We start from the raw sequence: 17,791 nt of genomic DNA, 5'->3' as shown, positions 1-17,791 counted from the left end.
GTGACAATGTTCAGATTCACTGATGCAGCCTAGTCATCCTTGTATCCACTGCGTCTGTGGTGCACGAGGCCAGATGGATGGAACTACGGTGAGGTGTGTGCATGTGATGGAAAGACCCATGATGCATGTGAGTTTGAAACCAACATTGTATGAATCATGAGTCCCTTGGTCATGTATGCCAATGTCCATGGCCTGCCCCATGCCTGTTACTGTATGTGTTTTGCCTGCACTGACCCATGTGTTGTGGAGGGACATGATGGGAGTGATGTATGACAGTGCCACTCATCTGCTGTTGCTTCCTGTCTAGGGGACCATTGTACAGTACCCTGATGCTTGTGTTCTATGTCTCCCTCTACACAGTGGCAAGTGAAGAAGAGGGCGGAGAAGGCGCTGTGGAGCAGAGCGGCGGGGATGCCGCCACGGCTGCAGCGGAAGGGGTGGGTGAGCCCCCACAGGGGCTTGCACCGGCGGAAGACGGCGTGGAGACATCCAGGTTGGTGGTTTCCACAGAGGGGGAGGAGGCCGCTACTGAGCCACACATGGGGCCTGGTGGGGGCATCCCCGCTGGTGCAAGTGGTGCAGTCCAGGGCCAGGGGCAGGAGGCAGCACAGGTCGCCGTGGAGGTGCCTGTGCATGTCACTGTCCCTGACACTGTGACTGCACCACCATGCACCAGCAGGGATGCCCCATCCCAGGCCCGTCCGCAGGTAGGGGAGATGTCCATGTCATCTGACACTCCTCTACCTGCGGACGAGGGGACCCCTGGTCGTGTGGAGAGGGTCCTGATTGGTGTCGCGTTGCGCACGGCTGGCATTCGTGATGAGGTGCATGCTTCCCGGGAGGAGCATGCACATCATCACGAAGAGCACCGTGCGTACGTGAACCATTTGGGAGCCGCCATGGTCGGGGGTTTCCTACATGTGTGTGGCCTTCTGGCGACCCTCTCCTCCTCTGTGGGGGCTATGCGCCAGTCGTGCTCCATGCCGTCTTCCGGCCCAGATGCCACCAGGGCCCCCTGTGGACCTGCCCCGACCAACGCAGCCAGCTCGGTGGGGACCCCATCCCTGCCACAGTCGGGAGTCGAAGGTCCAGCAGGGGTGGACACACCAGCAACTGTCCCCCTGCAGATGGAGGATGTGCCGGCATCATCTGGCAGGGCACGTGCACGACGGCATCGGTGGATTCCATCAGCCTGGATGCCGTTGTGCTGGCAGAGGCAGTGGCGTCGGAGGCAGCAGCAGGCTCGACGTGGGAGGCATCATGGCTCGGGGCCATCAAGATCAGAGGGGCAGGCATCGGCCGGAGGGCAGGTGAACCCTGGGATGGCAGTGTCTTCCGTGTGGGAGCAGTTGGTCCAGCGGATAGGTGCGGAGCGGCAGCGGGCGGAAGAGGAGCGGCTCACCATGGTCAGGGCGGAGTTCTCCATGCGTCGGGCGTTGAGGCGGGCTGAGTGCCTCGAGGAAGCTCGCAGGGAGTTTGAGGTGGACACGGGGTTGTCCCTGCGAGACCTCGGGGCCAGGACAGAGTCCCGCCTCCGGGACATCGACATGGAGTTCGATGATGCCCTGGCCGGCAACATCACAGAGTGAGCCGCAGGACTTGCCCGCTGCCATTGTATATAGTTCTTTAGTTAGTTAGTGTTAGGTTTCCTTTATTTTTTAAGTTTTTTTTGGACCGCTCGGACAATGGCCACTTTTCTGTATATATTTTTTTCATTAGTTAGTAGTAGTAGGTTTTATTTATGGTGTTGGGCTCATGGACCCTGGGATCTTCTTGTACATAGTTTGATGTTTGGAAAACATTTGTTGGATTTATATTTCCGTTCACCATGAGGCAATGGTTTTTCCTTATTTTTTCCCCCCATTATTTTGCTTTGGAGTACATTAGTTTTTGGATTCCTTTGTTTTTTGATTTTTTCTATTAGTTCTCGGACATGGACCATTAGTTTTGTCATCCCCATTGTTGTGTGTTTTTTTTCTTTACTTCATTTTCATCTTTAATACATATATTTATTACTTACATTTGTGGTATTTTCTCATTGGTTTCATGCATGTCATGATATGGGTTTTGACATTCACTTGCACCCATTGTGTATGTGTGTGTGACGGACATGTGTTCATTTACATACTTGCCATTGGGGTTGTATCATGTAATTGCATCTACTATGTGGGTGGATGCAATCCTTGGCTGGGTGTTTGTGCTGGGTATGCTGGCCATTACTGCCATGATTGCGTTTCGTCAGGACCTGGGGGCAGGGGGACATGAGTGGGGGCCTGCTGGGGGGTGGGGGTGCAAGGGGACATGGTTGGGGGCCTGCTGGCAGGTGCCCCACAGTGCTGGGGGGTGGGGGTGCAAGGGGACATGGTTGGGGGCCTGCTGGGGGGTGGGGGTGCAGGGGGATATGGTTGGGGGCCTGCTGGCAGGTGCCCCACAGTGCTGGGGGGTGGGGGTGCAAGGGGACATGAGTGGGGGCCTGCTGGGGGGTGGGGGTGCAGGGGGACATGAGTGGGACATGGTTGGGGGCCTGCTGGCAGGTGCCCCACAGTGCTGGGTGGTGGGGGTGCAAGGGGACATGAGTGGGGGCCTGCTGGGGGGTGGGGGTGCAGGGGGACATGAGTGGGACATGGTTGGGGGCCTGCTGGCAGGTGCCCCACAGTGCTTGGGGGTGGGGGTGCAGGGGGACATGAGTGGGGGCCTGCTGGGGGGTGGGGGTGCAAGGGGACATGAGTGGGGGCCTGCTGGGGGGTGGGGGTGCAGGGGGACATGAGTGGGACATGGTTGGGGGCCTGCTGGCAGGTGCCCCACAGTGCTGGGGGGTGGGGGTGCAGGGGGACATGAGTGGGGGCCTGCTGGGGGGTGGGGGTGCAAGGGGACATGAGTGGGACATGGTTGGGGGCCTGCTGGCAGGTGCCCCACAGTGCTGGGGGGTGGGGGTGCAAGGGGACATGAGTGGGGGCCTGCTGGGGGGTGGGGGTGCAGGGGGACATGAGTGGGACATGGTTGGGGGCCTGCTGGCAGGTGCCCCACAGTGCTGGGGGGTGGGGGTGCAAGGGGACACGAGTGGGGTGCCTGCTGTGGGGTGGGGGTGCAGGGGGACATGAGTGGGACATGGTTGGGGGCCTGCTGGCAGGTGCCCCACAGTGCTGGGGGGTGGGGGTGCAAGGGGACATGAGTGGGGGCCTGCTGGGGGGTGGGGGTGCAGGGGGACATGAGTGGGACATGGTTGGGGGCCTGCTGGCAGGTGCCCCACAGTGCTGGGGGGTGGGGGTGCAAGGGGACATGGTTGGGGGCCTGCTGGCAGGTGCCCCACAGTGCTGGGGGGTGGGGGTGCAGGGGGACATGAGTGGGGGCCTGCTGGGGGGTGGGGGTGCAAGGGGACATGAGTGGGGGCCTGCTGGGGGGTGGGGGTGCAGGGGGACATGAGTGGGACATGGTTGGGGGCCTGCTGGCAGGTGCCCCACAGTGCTGGGGGGTGGGGGTGCAAGGGGACATGAGTGGGGGCCTGCTGGGGGGTGGGGGTCCAAGGGGACATGAGTGGGGGCCTGCTGGGGGGTGGGGGTGCAAGGGGACATGAGTGGGACATGGTTGGGGGCCTGCTGGCAGGTGCCTCACAGTGCTGGGTGGTGGGGGTGCAAGGGGACATGAGTGGGGGCCTGCTGGGGGGTGGGGGTGCAGGGGGACATGAGTGGGACATGGTTGGGGGCCTGCTGGCAGGTGCCCCACAGTGCTGGGGGGTGGGGGTGCAAGGGGACATGAGTGGGGGCCTGCTGGGGGGTGGGGGTGCAGGGGGACATGAGTGGGACATGGTTGGGGGCCTGCTGGCAGGTGCCCCACAGTGCTGGGGGGTGGGGGTGCAAGGGGACATGAGTGGGGGCCTGCTGAGGGGTGGGGGTGCAGGGGGACATGAGTGGGACATGGTTGGGGGCCTGCTGGCAGGTGCCCCACAGTGCTGGGGGGTGGGGGTTCAAGGGGACATGGTTGGGGGCCTGCTGGCAGGTGCCCCACAGTGCTGGGGGGTGGGGGTGCAGGGGGACATGTGGCTTGGCTGGGGGGCATGCCCATGGTGGATGGGCTGCCTGCGGGACATGACCAGGGGTGCAGGCTAGTCCCCTGTGGTGTGGGCTGCCTGCAGAGGTCGTGGAGGGGGTAGAGGGGAGACCTGGGAGGACCCACACTGGCAATTCACCTCTTCAACTTCCCGCACACCCACGTAATACACTGCCCCACTCGCACAGGCCCAACCGCGTGTAGGATTTCTCGCGCACCCCTGTAATACACGTACCCAGGCCAATCGCGTGTAGCATTTCTCGCGCACCCCTGAAATCCACGTACCCAGCCCATTCGCGTGTAGATTTTCTCGCGCACCCCTGTAATACACGTACCCAGCCCAATCGCGTGTAGCATTCCTCGCGCACCCCTGAAATCCACGTACCCAGCCCAATCGCGTGTACATTTTCTCGCGCACCCCTGTAATAGACGTACCCAGGCCAATCGCGTGTAGCATTTCTCGCGCACCCCTGAAATCCACGTACCCAGACCAATCGCGTGTAGATTTTCTCGCGCACCCCTGTAATACACGTACCCAGGCCAATCGCCTGTAGAATTTCTCGCGCACCCCTGAAATCCACGTACCCCGCTCAATCGCGTATTTGACTTCCCGCGCGCCACTTTTTTGATGAGCTGGGACTCTACCGCCTGCCTTCGTGTGGCGGCCGTGTTTCAGCTTGTGCGTGTCTTTGCCTGTGCGTGGCTTTGCCCTATTCGATTCCATGAATACGTGTGGTTCGAGTGCGTGTGGGCGTTCCGTCTGCTTCCCTGCAGTACATCCCCAGTTACGCCCTTATTTTCCCGTGTTGTTCCCCATTCCGCGCGTTACGCCCCATGTCCCGCCCACTTTCTGGTGTGTGCGCTGAGGTTGTGCGCTTTCACTGTGCGCGTCGCGCACGCCTTTCGCAATGTTGCAGTGACTTGTGCGCCATGCATGGGTTTGGCGCACATCCCGCGGTGAACACACGCAGGGACTTCCATGAATCGCACGCGTGCGCCTGTTTTTTTCCGCTTGCGCATGCTTGCGCATGCTTGCGCGAAGATTTTCGGCGCACGTTTGTTCCATGAATCGGCCCCTTAGTCTCTCTTTAGGTTTAGCAGTAGATAGCTCGAAACCCTTTTCTCTAAATGTTCCCCCATACTGATAACAAAGCATTCACCCCTAGTCGAGATTGAAGGCCAATTTCTACTGTCAATTGTATTCTCATAGGGAAAATGGATGTAGTATATGTCATGAGTGGAGAATAAATATAGCTCAGGAACATCCTTCACTACTTTCAAGATGGATTGTCTATTTATGATAGTTTGCTCTCCGGAGGTCGACACATTCTCCAACCAGACGTGAGGGTGAGCAAAAAAAGATTTTGAAAGTTCCCCACTCTCCGCAAGTCTTCTTCTTTCTTCCCTGAATCCTCTGCATGTCCATTCCTCAGAATCTCTACAGAGGGATTCTGTTGTAAAATGTTTGAACTTCAGGTAGGCTGGTTTGGTTCCGTATTTAGCTGATTTTGTACTAATGCCTCTTTAAGCTCTTGAACCAGAGGCACAGGCTCTCCTACTCCCATGGCTGGTTTAAATTTGTTTTCCCGCAATAGGAAAATCGGAGCCCATTGTGTTCATAGGAGCCTTCAGCTGCAAGTCCTGCTTTAATTCCAACTGCTTCCAGTTTGCACATTAGAGCAGCAATTTGTCTTTTGATGAACAATCTTGGAATTTTCCTCCTGCAGTCTTTTTTTATGACCCCCCCTGACTTTTTATTTTTCGAGCTAGATTCGAGGCCCTATAAGCCTTACTATTCTCAGATACAGAGGGTTGGCTTGATGAATCTTCATGGGCTGCTATCTCGTAGTCAATTTCCCCTACAAAATTCCAAGCAGCCCTATGATTACTTATTGGTCTACTTTGTTTTCTATGAATCAGTCAATGTCCTTCTCTGCACCACACTTGGTCTTCTACAGATTCGAGCTCTTCTGATAAGTCCGAAAATCTCATATACTTTCTCGAACCTCTCATGTTTTTCCCCTGATTGTTATTTCTGTTCTTGCTCTTCTTTTTCCTCACCTTTCTTTTCCTCTTACCTACAAATTTTGCATTATCCGTCAGAACCATATCGGATCCTGCATCACTCACCACTGTTCCTCCTTGAACTGACACCGGATCTGGGCCGCCATCTTGTAGTGGGTTAGTTGATGCAATGCGTCCTCTGCAGTCTTTTTCCCGTACCAGCGTCAGTCCTTCAGTCCTTTGTGGAGTCCCCAGTGCTTTCTCTTGGACATCACTAGCAGAACTATTAACTGGGACAACATCCCACCCCACCCTTGCCTCAGACCTTGTTTCATTCAAAATCAGGCGATTCATAAGGAGACAATAGTGAGCCTCCATGATATTTGCTAAGCTTTCTACATTCCGGCTCAGATCTTCAAGGGCGACTAAGGATTTTTTCTGAAGAGTTAAATTCTTATTAAGCTGTTTTCCCAACATATCGTCCAAAGTAATAATCATCATGTTCCTTTTACTTGCCTGTAGCACGTTCACTGAGAGAGTGTCTTTAATATTCTCCCATAGATTGACGAAAGAGCTCAAGACTCAGTTCAAAGCTGAGATCCATGGGGCAGTAAATTTCACTCTTTCGTCCATATTTTTTAAAGTTTCATGTAATCCAATCCATACTTGCCTCTCAGATATATCAACTGAATTGAAGGTCAGATGTTCGGTCAGGAAAGATGACGGATCACCCACAAGATCTACACCAGCTACTTCCGTAGATTAAATCTCACTCATATCAATCACAGGGGGATTCTGATCTTCTTGAATACCTAGTTCTCTCTCCACGCTAGGTAAGGATTCTAAATAACTTCGATCAGAGACTCCCATAACTATTTCCAGTTTATCCTTTGTTTCATGATTCTTTACAGGAACTGATTTTGATCCACACCTTAAGAAGAAATCTTTCATATTTTTCTGTGATTTCACACCTGAGAGTTGAGGAGCCATGGGCCCACATGGAAGTTCATAACTGGACTAATACTGTACTTACACCTTGGTTTGATGCTTATTTTCAGTTGTTATATCCGAGGAAACCAATGCGCTGTCTGCCAAAGACCTCGACTCAGCCAGAGGAAGCGTTAGTATTTTCTGTTGTTTTATATGTACCTATGCTTCTCCCTTTGGCCTTGATGTAGAGCTCAGAGTCCGGGTTCTACCATTTAAACTGTTATTCATAAGAAGAATCGCCCCACCTACTTGTACGGACAGGGCTTAGCTTTGGCGCCCCACCTGTTATTCATAAGAATCGCCCCACCTACTTGTACGGACAGGGCTTAGCTTTGGCGCCCTACCTGTTATTCATAAGAATCGCCCCACCTACTTGTACGGACAGGGCTTAGCTTTGGCGCCCCACCTGTTATTCACAAGAATCGCCCCACCTACTTGTACGGACAGGGCTTCACTTTGGCGCCCCACCTGTTATTCATAAGAATCGCCCCACCTACTTGTACGGACAGGGCTTAGCTTTGGCGCCCCACCTGTTATTCATAAGAATCGCCCCACCTACTTGTACGGACAGGGCTTAGCTTTGGCGCCCCACCTGTTATTCATAAGAATCGCCCCACCTACTTGTACGGACAGGGCTTAGCTTTGGCGCCCCACCTGTTATTCATAAGAATCGCCCCACCTACTTGTACGGACAGGGCTTCGCTTTGAGTTATCACATGTCTTGTGGAGTCAGGTATATTTTCATGCTGCCCATCAGGCGAGCATGCCTCCAATGTAACGCCTGGCCCTTTCAAAATATTGCTCTCCAATTCTGTCCCAAATGCTACTGCAAGGCAAGGATGAGATGACTATCCAGGGGCTGTGACAAAGCATTCTGTCACTCCTCCAATTTCTTCCCCCCACATTTTTTGGCCATTATTTGTTGCGAGTAAGGATAGCTAATAACCTTTACTTCACGCCACCACTTCTTTCCATTACTCAATCTGGACATGCACCTAAAGCAAGTTAATGTCGGGCATTTTCCTACACAAAAGCCAGTCAGGATAACACAGAGCCAGATGCATATCATAGTCAATAAATCCCTTGGACATCACTTCTATGAATTCTATTAAAAGACGTTATTTTTCAATGTTATGAGCTCATGGTAGTCTTTTAGCTAAGAATCATGTTGTGATTCAGTCTTACCTGCACCCTGCCTTGAATGCATGGAATGTTGGAGTGATTGATGTAGAATGCAAGCTGAGAGAATGTTGTGTTATGAGTGTGTTCTATGGATGTCAGTTGGAAGGATGTGACTACTGAGAGAGGATGCCGGTGGATGATTTCCCTGTCTTATACTTACCTGACTTAATGTACTTGATCCAATGCACATGGAACTTAGTAAAGAAGTTCTAAGTACCCATCAAGATGTCAGAGTGTTCATTGACAAGGGACCCGCTACAACAAATCACCAGGTAACGCAAATCACTATGGTATATAGTTTTTTATTTTCTGCCAGCTGACATCGAAGAGTTAATTTTTCTTTCTGCAGAAAACAGCTTGTCACAACAGGTGCCCCCTACTAGCCTTGTACATGGATACTTGTAATGAGGTCTTGAAATTGTCTTTCCTGCCAAAAACAAGTTTGGTGGCAACCTTCCCGGTAAAACCGGCAGGCTGCCGCCAAACTTGCAATTTTTTCCAGCGTCCGCGAATGGGCAATTACCGGGTCATTATGGCCCTGCCGGACCCGGTAATTGCCCATTCGCGGGCACCAGAATGGAATGCTCCCCATTCCCATTGAGCCCCATAGAATGGTGCCTGTGCATCCGACATGCTCTGCTCTGCCCGCCAATGGGGATTTACCGGGCATTACAGCCCCGGCAGTCCCAGTAATTCCTCATTGCCGGGCACCAGAAAATATTACTCCCCATTCCCATTTGAGTCCCATTGGACTCAATGGTAATGGGCAGGACGGATGTACCGGCACCATTCATTCAGGTCAGTCCTGGTGGCGAAAAGGCACCCGCTCGCAGAACTCATAGTTTGCCAATCCGGAAACAACGGTACCGGCAAGCTTACCGGTACCATTGTTCCCTGACCGGTGACCTTATAATGAGGCCCATTGTCCCTCATTATGAGTCCAGTGGTAGCCGTGCCGGTAAATACCGCCGGAGTCATTTTTATTTCCGGCTCCCGGCAATGGGGACTTTCCGGGGCATTACAGCCCCGGCGGTCCCGATAATTCCTCATTGCTGGGCGCCAGAAGATATTACTCCCCATTCCCATTTCAGTCCCTTTGGACTCAATGGGAATGGGGAGAACAGATGCACCAGCACAATTCATGAATTGTGCCGGTGCATCCGTCAAGGTCTGCGAGCGAACGCCGTTCCGCACGCCAGGTCACCCGAGCTGGCACCCACCAAAAAGGGACCCACTCGCAGAACTCGTATTTTGCCGGTACGGAAACAACAGTACCGGCAAGCTTACCGGTACCATTCTTTCCAGACCGGCAACCTTATAATGAGGCCCAATGAGTTTTAAGGAACCTGCATTGTTTTTAACAATTGTAATGTTTAACTTTTAAATCTTTAACTACTTTTAAAAAAGATAGCATTATTTGCTTAAAAGTAATATATGTAATTTAGAAATTAATTTAAAAAGGTGACATCGATTGTTTGTTTGTTTCACTTTATTTTGACTGGCGTCTTAAATGCATAGAAATATGAATGCCAGAAACAAGAATTTAAAATAAAACATTATCTAGCAGAATGACATTATTAAACATTAAAAATATACATGAACGCCTATATGCCACAATGAAATGCCCCATGCCACCTAGACACCAAATGGGCCTCATTACGAGGCTGGCGGTAGCCGTGCCTGTAGCTGCCGCCGGTATCAATTTATTCCTGGCACCCGCGAATGGGCAATTACCGGTCATGCCGAGTTTGGCGGACCCGGTAATTGCCCATTCGCGGGTGCCGGTAATAAGGGACTCCCAATCCCCATTCGTCCCCGTAGGGCTCAATGGGGAGCGTGGTAGCACTGGTACCGTTAATAAAGGTACTGGTATTACCATCCAGTTCTGCTCGCGGGAGCCGGTACGGCCACCTGGTCAGACCAGGTGGCTGCAAGGGCACCCTCGAGCAGAACTCGTAGTATGGTGGTATGGTAACAACGGTGCCGGTAGCCATACCAGCACTTTTGTTGCCTTACCGCCATACTCGTACTGAGGCCCAATGTGTCTTTCCCACACCAGGTGAGCCAGATATGTACCATCTCTGTGTAAAGTATCTATATCGCTCATGTAGTGCAGCGGACACTCTTGTAATGCCTTTGTTTTTCAGCCATGGATTTAAGTACATTCTATGTAGATCTTTAAAAGCTGGATGTAAAAGCAGGAAAGTTTGTGTCAGGCATTTTCCTACACAAATGCCAGTCAAGTGACTCCTTGCTTCTCCTACAAGCAGGACAATGGGCATCATTAGAAGTTTGGAGGTAGCCATGCCCTTAATAAGGGCATGGCTACCCCCAGCTAGGGTCCGGCTCCGTGTCTCATGAAAGGGGAATTACTGGGCCATTCCGACCTCAGCGGGCCCGGTAATTCCTCTTGCGCAGAACTCGGAGCCGGTACGTCCCCATTCCCATTTGAGCCCCCATAGGGCTCATTGGGAATGGGGAGGATGGTAGCAGCGGTACCGTTCATAACGGTACCGTTGCTACCATCCTGGTCTGCTCGCGGGTGCCGCTCTGCACGCCTGGCCTGACCAGGCGTGCAGAGCGGCACCCGCAAGCACAACTCGTAATGTGGCGGTACAGTGATAACTGCGCCGACAGCACTACCGGCGCCGTTATCACTGTACTGCCACTGTTGTAATGAGGCCCACTGGTTTGTATATGACGAATTCCACTTACTCTTGCAACTGGCAAAGGGCAATATACCCAGGTGCAGCTGCAGCAGGAGCGCCCTACAATGGCAATTAGGTACATGGTTTAAATGCATCTCAAATTGAGGTGCATTTTAGATACATTTTTAACTGGCAAAAAAGCTACTATTCTGGCATAGATGGAGAGATTGCTCCTGGCACCATGAATAACACTTCTCTTTACCAGTACCAATTTGCAGAAGTTGGATTTTTCTGTTAATCAGCCTCCTCAATGTGATGCAAAATATTCTGTATGTGCCTAAACTATAATATATGGGATGCGCCTCCTTGATTGAAGTTATCAGACATTGCATCATAAAAACCCAGAAAGTTTGGAGTAGTATGCAATTACAAATTGGAGTTAATAAAAAAACGGACCTATCCTGATTCAAGATGGGGAGCTGGATCGGAGGCCCCTTAACGGGAGAACAAGTAGGGTTTTTAATCATGTTAATGCTTCGTGATCTAAATAGAACCATATTTCTGTGCAATAAATACATGTTTGTCTGGCCTGAGCCATGCAAACTGTTAATGTTTGCTTACCTTATCTGACCTTATGCTCCCTGGCAACCCCTGAAACTGCTCCAGAAATTCTGTCCAGGCTAGAGTGCAATGTTTTACATGGATGCTGAAAGGGGCTTTTCTTATTTATTGTGACACCTAGCAATCATATGATGAAACCCCCTTGATCCGAATTCCTCCCCATGAAAAGTCAAGCGTTTTACCTTCCTTTATCACCACATAATACCATGGAATTGGTCTTTGTATAGTTAATTTCAAGGCTTATGCACTACATTTTACTAACTTTTAAACACGTTTTTATTGTTTGGTAAATAGTATTTAAACTTGGTTAAAATTTGAAATGAAAATGCCCACTTTTTTAAGTCAGGCCTTTTACACGTTGGTATTTTTTGCTTAAAAGTCATAAAGTATATACAACTTTGTAACCAAAAAACATTAACACAAGTTAAACAAATGTGTTTGGAGTTTAGCAAAAGTTGGATTGCTTGCTAAAAGGTTATAAAGAATATTTAGAATGTTGTGCAAGTAAAGCACCACTTTTTAACAATAGTATTGTAAATGGTCTGGAATGAACATCTGTATATTTCATCCAGTGGCATGCAATTTGTTCTCGGCTTCGTTACTTTCTGATCCCATCTTTTCTTTGAGCGGCATGTGTCTCATTCTCTGCCCTATTGCTTTCAGAGGAGAGCCATGAAGCAAATACTAACTAATATTGCTTTGTGGTTTTTGATTACACAAGGATCTAAAAACTGGTTCTGACAAATGTTTCTTCGTATAGAATTATACCAGTCCAATTTTGAAATGGATGGTAGAGTTATTAAGTAATATAAAATGTTGAGCTTGTTGGCCAAAGAAAGTTGTAAAGAAGTGTTTGTCAAGAACTTATAACAATCGTGCATGCCTTTGTGTGACCTAGAAAACTTTTAAAATGTATGTAGATATTTATAACATTTCTCTTTTGTATTTTGACATCGCTGAATACATGTTGAACCTTTGGTTTTCATGTGTGACTTCAGCTGGAAGTGGGAACTCATCCACTGGGGCAGAATTTAATTTCCAGTTTCCATTTGTGAGATCGAAGGATTTGAAATGGGATCATTGTGTTCTTTGGCGAATTCCTGCAGCACCGACATTCAGGGAATTTGATCATCCACGTGATCATGTCTCTATGGAAAATTCCGACATGTGACTTCCGCTTTGTGTTGTTTCCATAGGGCATTACGAAGAGCTGAAGCCAAGCAATGCATTAACTTTCTGGATGACTCCCACAGTAGGACAGTTAGCATTAGCCTTTCTCCAGGGCTCCTTTGCGTTCAGTGGATGGAACTTCTTAAATTATGTGACAGAAGAGATGGTAGATCCCCAGAGGCAAGTATTCTCTTTCGTGAGACCCATGTACTGGCAAATGTAACCTGCAATATAGCGCAACATAACTGCATCTTGTACAGCATGACTTTTGCTTGCTATTGTGGCTCTTAGCACAAGTGACTTTTTCATATGTACCTAAAACATAATCTATGCAAACTATCATGTGAAAAGGATGTGCTTTATATTTGAATACAAGAAGTATGTAAAAAGACACGTATGTAAAAAGACATATCAGAAGCACATTGGTGGTCTCAACTTGACATGTGAACTCTGAATTCTCTTGGTAGGAACCTACCTCGTGCCATATTTATTTCCATTCCATTGGTGACATTTGTGTACACGTTCACCAACATAGCATACTTCACTGCCATGTCACCTCAAGAGCTCCTGTCATCAAATGCAGTAGCAGTTGTAAGTACGACATTTCACCCTCTGAAAGCATGTCACTGTGTCTGTTCTTCATCCTGCTGTGCTTTGTCAATGTCTTTTTCTTGTCTTACTTTAGACGTTTGGTGAAAAGTTACTGGGCTATTTTTCATGGGTCATGCCGGTATCAGTGGCCCTGTCCACATTTGGTGGAATAAATGGATACCTGTTTACCTCATCCAGGTAAGATCAAGTGGGATTTAATTCTGGGAATGTACTTTTAACCTTGAATATGATACAGAAGGTTATTTTTAGAATCATAAGCAGAATTCTAACAGCCAACTGAGTCTACCTATACCTCTGCCTACTGTCGAATCACAAAGGCCCTTCACTGTCTATTGCCTCAATTTAGTTTTCATAGTGCTCTTGCTTTCCCGTGTCTCTCCGAGTTTGTTTTTAACGCTGGAAAAGCAACTTTAACATGGTAGGCCCTTTTGTTTTGAGAACCTGAGCCAGAGTGTGCCATCCTGTCTACGGGGGTCGCCTTAATCTGTACTGTCCAAAGTGGGGAGGAGAGCTGACTCAGCCACTCTGAGCCTTTATGTTATAACACTGACTTTCCTTTGCATACATATTCCCCTTTACACACTTTTTGTATGAGACAGAGGGCAGGCATTAGGTTTTGTTAGTATAGGGATTTTTATCTGACAGACTGACTAGGACTGCGTTTTCTTTATTATTTGATAGTAGAGACTACTTGCGTCATAGCGATAGAGCAAAGTAGGACTTTCTCCACCCCCAAGAATCTAATAACGGGTTTGAAACTTGTAACTCTTGTGTCAGTGTCATACTTGTTATACCATGCCTCCCTTACATATGGTGTCAGGAGTGAGATACAACTCAATTGAGACAAATTGGGCAACCCCAAAATTCCTGCAACGTAGCCACATAGCCTCAGACCCCTCTACCACCACAAAACAATCCATATGCTTTGATATATGTAGCAGCAGAGAAGCCACTTTCCCTCCCGGGAAAAGAGGGATGATTCCCACGGACTTATGCACCCTGCGGGTTGTTATATAGGACTGGCCCCAAACTCTGGCCAAGTCTGGAAATTTGGTCTGGATGTCCTAGCAGGTGTTACAGATCCAGACTTTTGGGAGACATAAAAGTTATTTTACAGGACCATGGCAAGACCCAGTCTGAAATACATCCTGAGGATAAAATAGCACAGGGAATTCATGAGAATGTTCTATTCCCCTGTTTTGAGGAAGAAACTGAACCCGAGGAAACAGAGAGGTAAATTATGCTTTGGAAAGGCCAATGAGATACGTACCACTGAAGCAAATGGGGAAGATGAACTTACCATCCTTCCCGACATAGCCTTCGCCCAGCGAAATGATCCAGTACTCGCAGAGGCTTTCTTGCCAGTGATTCCTGAGGTAGGAGGACAAGAAAAGGGAAGTCCCTTTTTCTTCCTCTATAGAAGGAAAACCTGCAGGGAAGGCCTAAGTAAAACTCAATTAGTAATACCCAAAACCCATAGTTAGATCGTTCTAGAGACTGCACATTGTCATTTGACAGGGGGACACTTGGGCCAATCTAAAACCCAAGCTCACATCAGTGGGAAATTCTATTGGCCGGGAATCCATGCTGACATAAAGAATGTAATTTAGAAATGTGAGATATGCCAAAAAACCAGCTCACATATTCCCCTACCTGCCCCCCTAAACCCATTACCGATAATAGAAGTTCCCTTCTCTAGAATCAGGATGGATATTATTGGACCGTTGGAAACTTCTAAACTGGGCAATAAATATGTTCTCGTAATCTTTGATTACGCCACCCAGTACCCAGAAGCCTTCCCCATGCGGAATAACAAAAACCAGCACATTTTAAAACACCTGCTACCATTCCTTTCTAGGGTTGGTTTCCCCAAATAAATTCTAGCAGATCAGAGATCCAATTTCATGAGTAAGTTCATGTTAATGTTAATGTTAACGGACATTTGTACCATGCACTATCACCACCGGAGTGGTCCCCTGGCGCTTTGGCGGCTCTGAAAGAGGAAGGGAGGGGGGGTTAGTGGGAAGAAGCTGGAAAAGCGCAAGACAGCAGTGATGTGCTGTTGGCGGCCTCAGCCCGGTGGGTCTGTTGGCTGGGCCTGGCGTGTATTCGGCCGGTAGTCGTTGTGTACTGTTGTGCAAGTCTATATGTGTTTTTTGTTTTGTTGTTGCAATGTAGTGAAGTTTGTGCGGTTTGTTGTGGTCTAGGTTTGTGGTTGTGTTTGGTTTGGAGTTTGAGAGGTGTATGCAGAGGGGGGAATTGTTAGTGCAATTGGTTAGTTGGCATCTTTATCCTGAATTGCGGTGCTGGGCTTATGTAATCTCCCCAGGTGGGGTTTGGGGGTACCCTTGCACCTCTGTTCTGATCTGGGTCCGTCCGGCCTTCAAGGTCCCTTTCATGTCTGGTTCCCTCCTCCCCCCAGCCTCCCTCGCAGCGCTACCTGTCTTCCCTTCCCACTCGTACGGCTAGTGCACCTGCCAATTTCCACAGCTCAGGTAGTGAGGTGATTGCTAATATCCCGATAATTCGACCACACTGTGTTATCAGGTGGCAACGAAGGGGCGAGTGCGGGTGTTGGCTGGGAATAAGGGTGGATTGTTAACTCCGTGTTCGTGGGTGTCTCCCGTGTTCCACTCTAACCGGCGTCCTTCATCCAGGTGCTTTGGGAGCTTCTTCACATAGGGAGTTGTCCACAGTCTGTACTGGGAGTTGTCCATGTGCACTCCAGTTTAGTCATCCCTTTTCCTTTCTTTTTCGTTTTTCAGTTTGAGTCTGTGGTGTTGAAGAGCCAGGTTTTTAGTAATTTCCTACATTTTAGGTGTTTTTTGGTGTTTCTTATTTCTTTTGGGATGTTGTCCCAGGTTTTTGCGGCTAAGTGGTAGAAGGAGGTGCCTCCAAGTTTCTTCTTGAGGTATGGCTTTGGTTCCAGGCAGATTTCGTTGCTCGACCTGAGGAGTCTTGTAGGCTTGTAGATTGTTATTTTCTTTTGTAGGAATTCTGCTCTTTGTCCATGGATTGCCCTGTGCGTTATGCACATTGTTTTGAAGGTGATGCATTGTTTTACTGGGAGCCAGTGTAGTGTTTTTAGGGCAGGAGTGATGTGTTCTCTTCTTGATAGTTTGAGGAGTAATCTGGCTGCTGCATTTTGGATCCGTTGTAGTTTCTTCAAGAGGTATTCTGGTATTCCGAGGTAGAGGCTGTTTGCATAGTCGATTCTTGACATGATGAGGGCGACGATAGTGAGTGTGAACCCGAGGAAACTGAGAGAGGTAAATTAGGCTTTGGAGAGGCCGATGAGAGACGTACCACTGAAGCAAATGGGGAAAATGAATTTACCATCCTTCCCGACTTCATGGGTGAAGTTAAGGAATTACTACACATTACCACCTTAAGAACCTCAGTTTACCACCCCTAAATTAACGTATTGGTGGAGAGATTTAATAAGACCCTCAAAATGGTTTTGAGAAATTTAGTAGACGAGGGCGAGAAGGACTGGGATCCTATGATCCCTTGGACCCTGTTTGCAGTGAGGAAGACCCCTCAGGTATCCACTGGTTTCTCACCTTTCGAGATACTCTATGGTAGACAACCAAGAGATGACTTAGACATGCTCTGGGAGACATAGGAAGAAAGAGAAGAGGCACCAATACCCCTCTCACAGACAGCTACCCAATTGCGAGAGCATATGAAGCTCGTCCGAAGTCTAGTCCACACTCATATGGAGAAAGCCCAAACCCAACAAATACTAACCTATGACAAGAAGGTAAATCTAAGATCATTTTCAGTAGGTCAGAAAGTCATAGTCCTTTTACCTACCTCTGACAATAAACGCGTTTCAAAGTGGCATGGGTCCTACGAGGTACTGGAGCAAACAGGAACCTGTACCTATAAAATAGCACAACCCTATAGAAGGCAAAAGACCCACCTCTACCACGTAAATTGCCGAAAGAGTGGAAAGAAAATCCTTCCTCTTCTACCTCATCTATATTGTCTTGTTTAGTACCCAAGGAGATAGACAACTCAGAACTCATTCCCCAAGAACTATCTAAAGATAAGTAAAAAAGGGATTTGAACAACCATATTACTACATACTGTGAGAAACCTGAAGGTGTCTCCCTTGCTAGACCCCAGGATCTGTCATCCAGGTGGCCAGGACACGGCCATCGCTATTGGATCCAGTGCGTGGGGGTGGACCAGTGAGGGAAGATCACCTGGATGGGGGGTGCTTGGAGAGTGGGAGTGGGAATGGGACACCGATGTGTGAGACGCAGTATCCCCCTTCTTCTTTCAACACCTTTTCCCCCTCCTTCCATGTAGGACATTCCAAAACACTGCCCCCCCTTTTTCCACATGAACACTTTTGCACAACAGGAAAGACAATAGATTAACACCAGGGTTGTTTATTTGACGTGTCCCAATACAAGGGTCAGGCAAAGTCAGGAAATTGACCAGAATCACACATACCTGACGGCCCTTTCCCTTCCCTACTGGGATAAAAGGAGGAGCACAAGAGCACA

General features: G+C 49.2%; 1 protein-coding gene across 1 annotated transcript in view; it reads left to right on the top strand.

Moving 5' to 3' along the window:
* The window catches only part of SLC7A10 (solute carrier family 7 member 10), a 748,564-nt gene that overhangs the window by 585,951 nt on the left and 144,822 nt on the right, over positions 1-17,791 (top strand). The window contains exons 5-7 of the mRNA XM_069639254.1: positions 12,689-12,842; positions 13,130-13,253; positions 13,348-13,451. Coding sequence (XP_069495355.1) covers positions 12,689-12,842; positions 13,130-13,253; positions 13,348-13,451 — 382 coding nt within the window. The remainder of the gene's footprint in view (positions 1-12,688; positions 12,843-13,129; positions 13,254-13,347; positions 13,452-17,791) is intronic.

Source organism: Ambystoma mexicanum, chromosome 1q (assembly GCF_040938575.1).
Source record: "Ambystoma mexicanum isolate Mex_15411 chromosome 1q, UKY_AmexF1_1, whole genome shotgun sequence".
Lineage (NCBI taxonomy): Eukaryota > Metazoa > Chordata > Amphibia > Caudata > Ambystomatidae > Ambystoma > Ambystoma mexicanum.
This window is presented reverse-complemented; position numbering and strand designations above follow the sequence as displayed.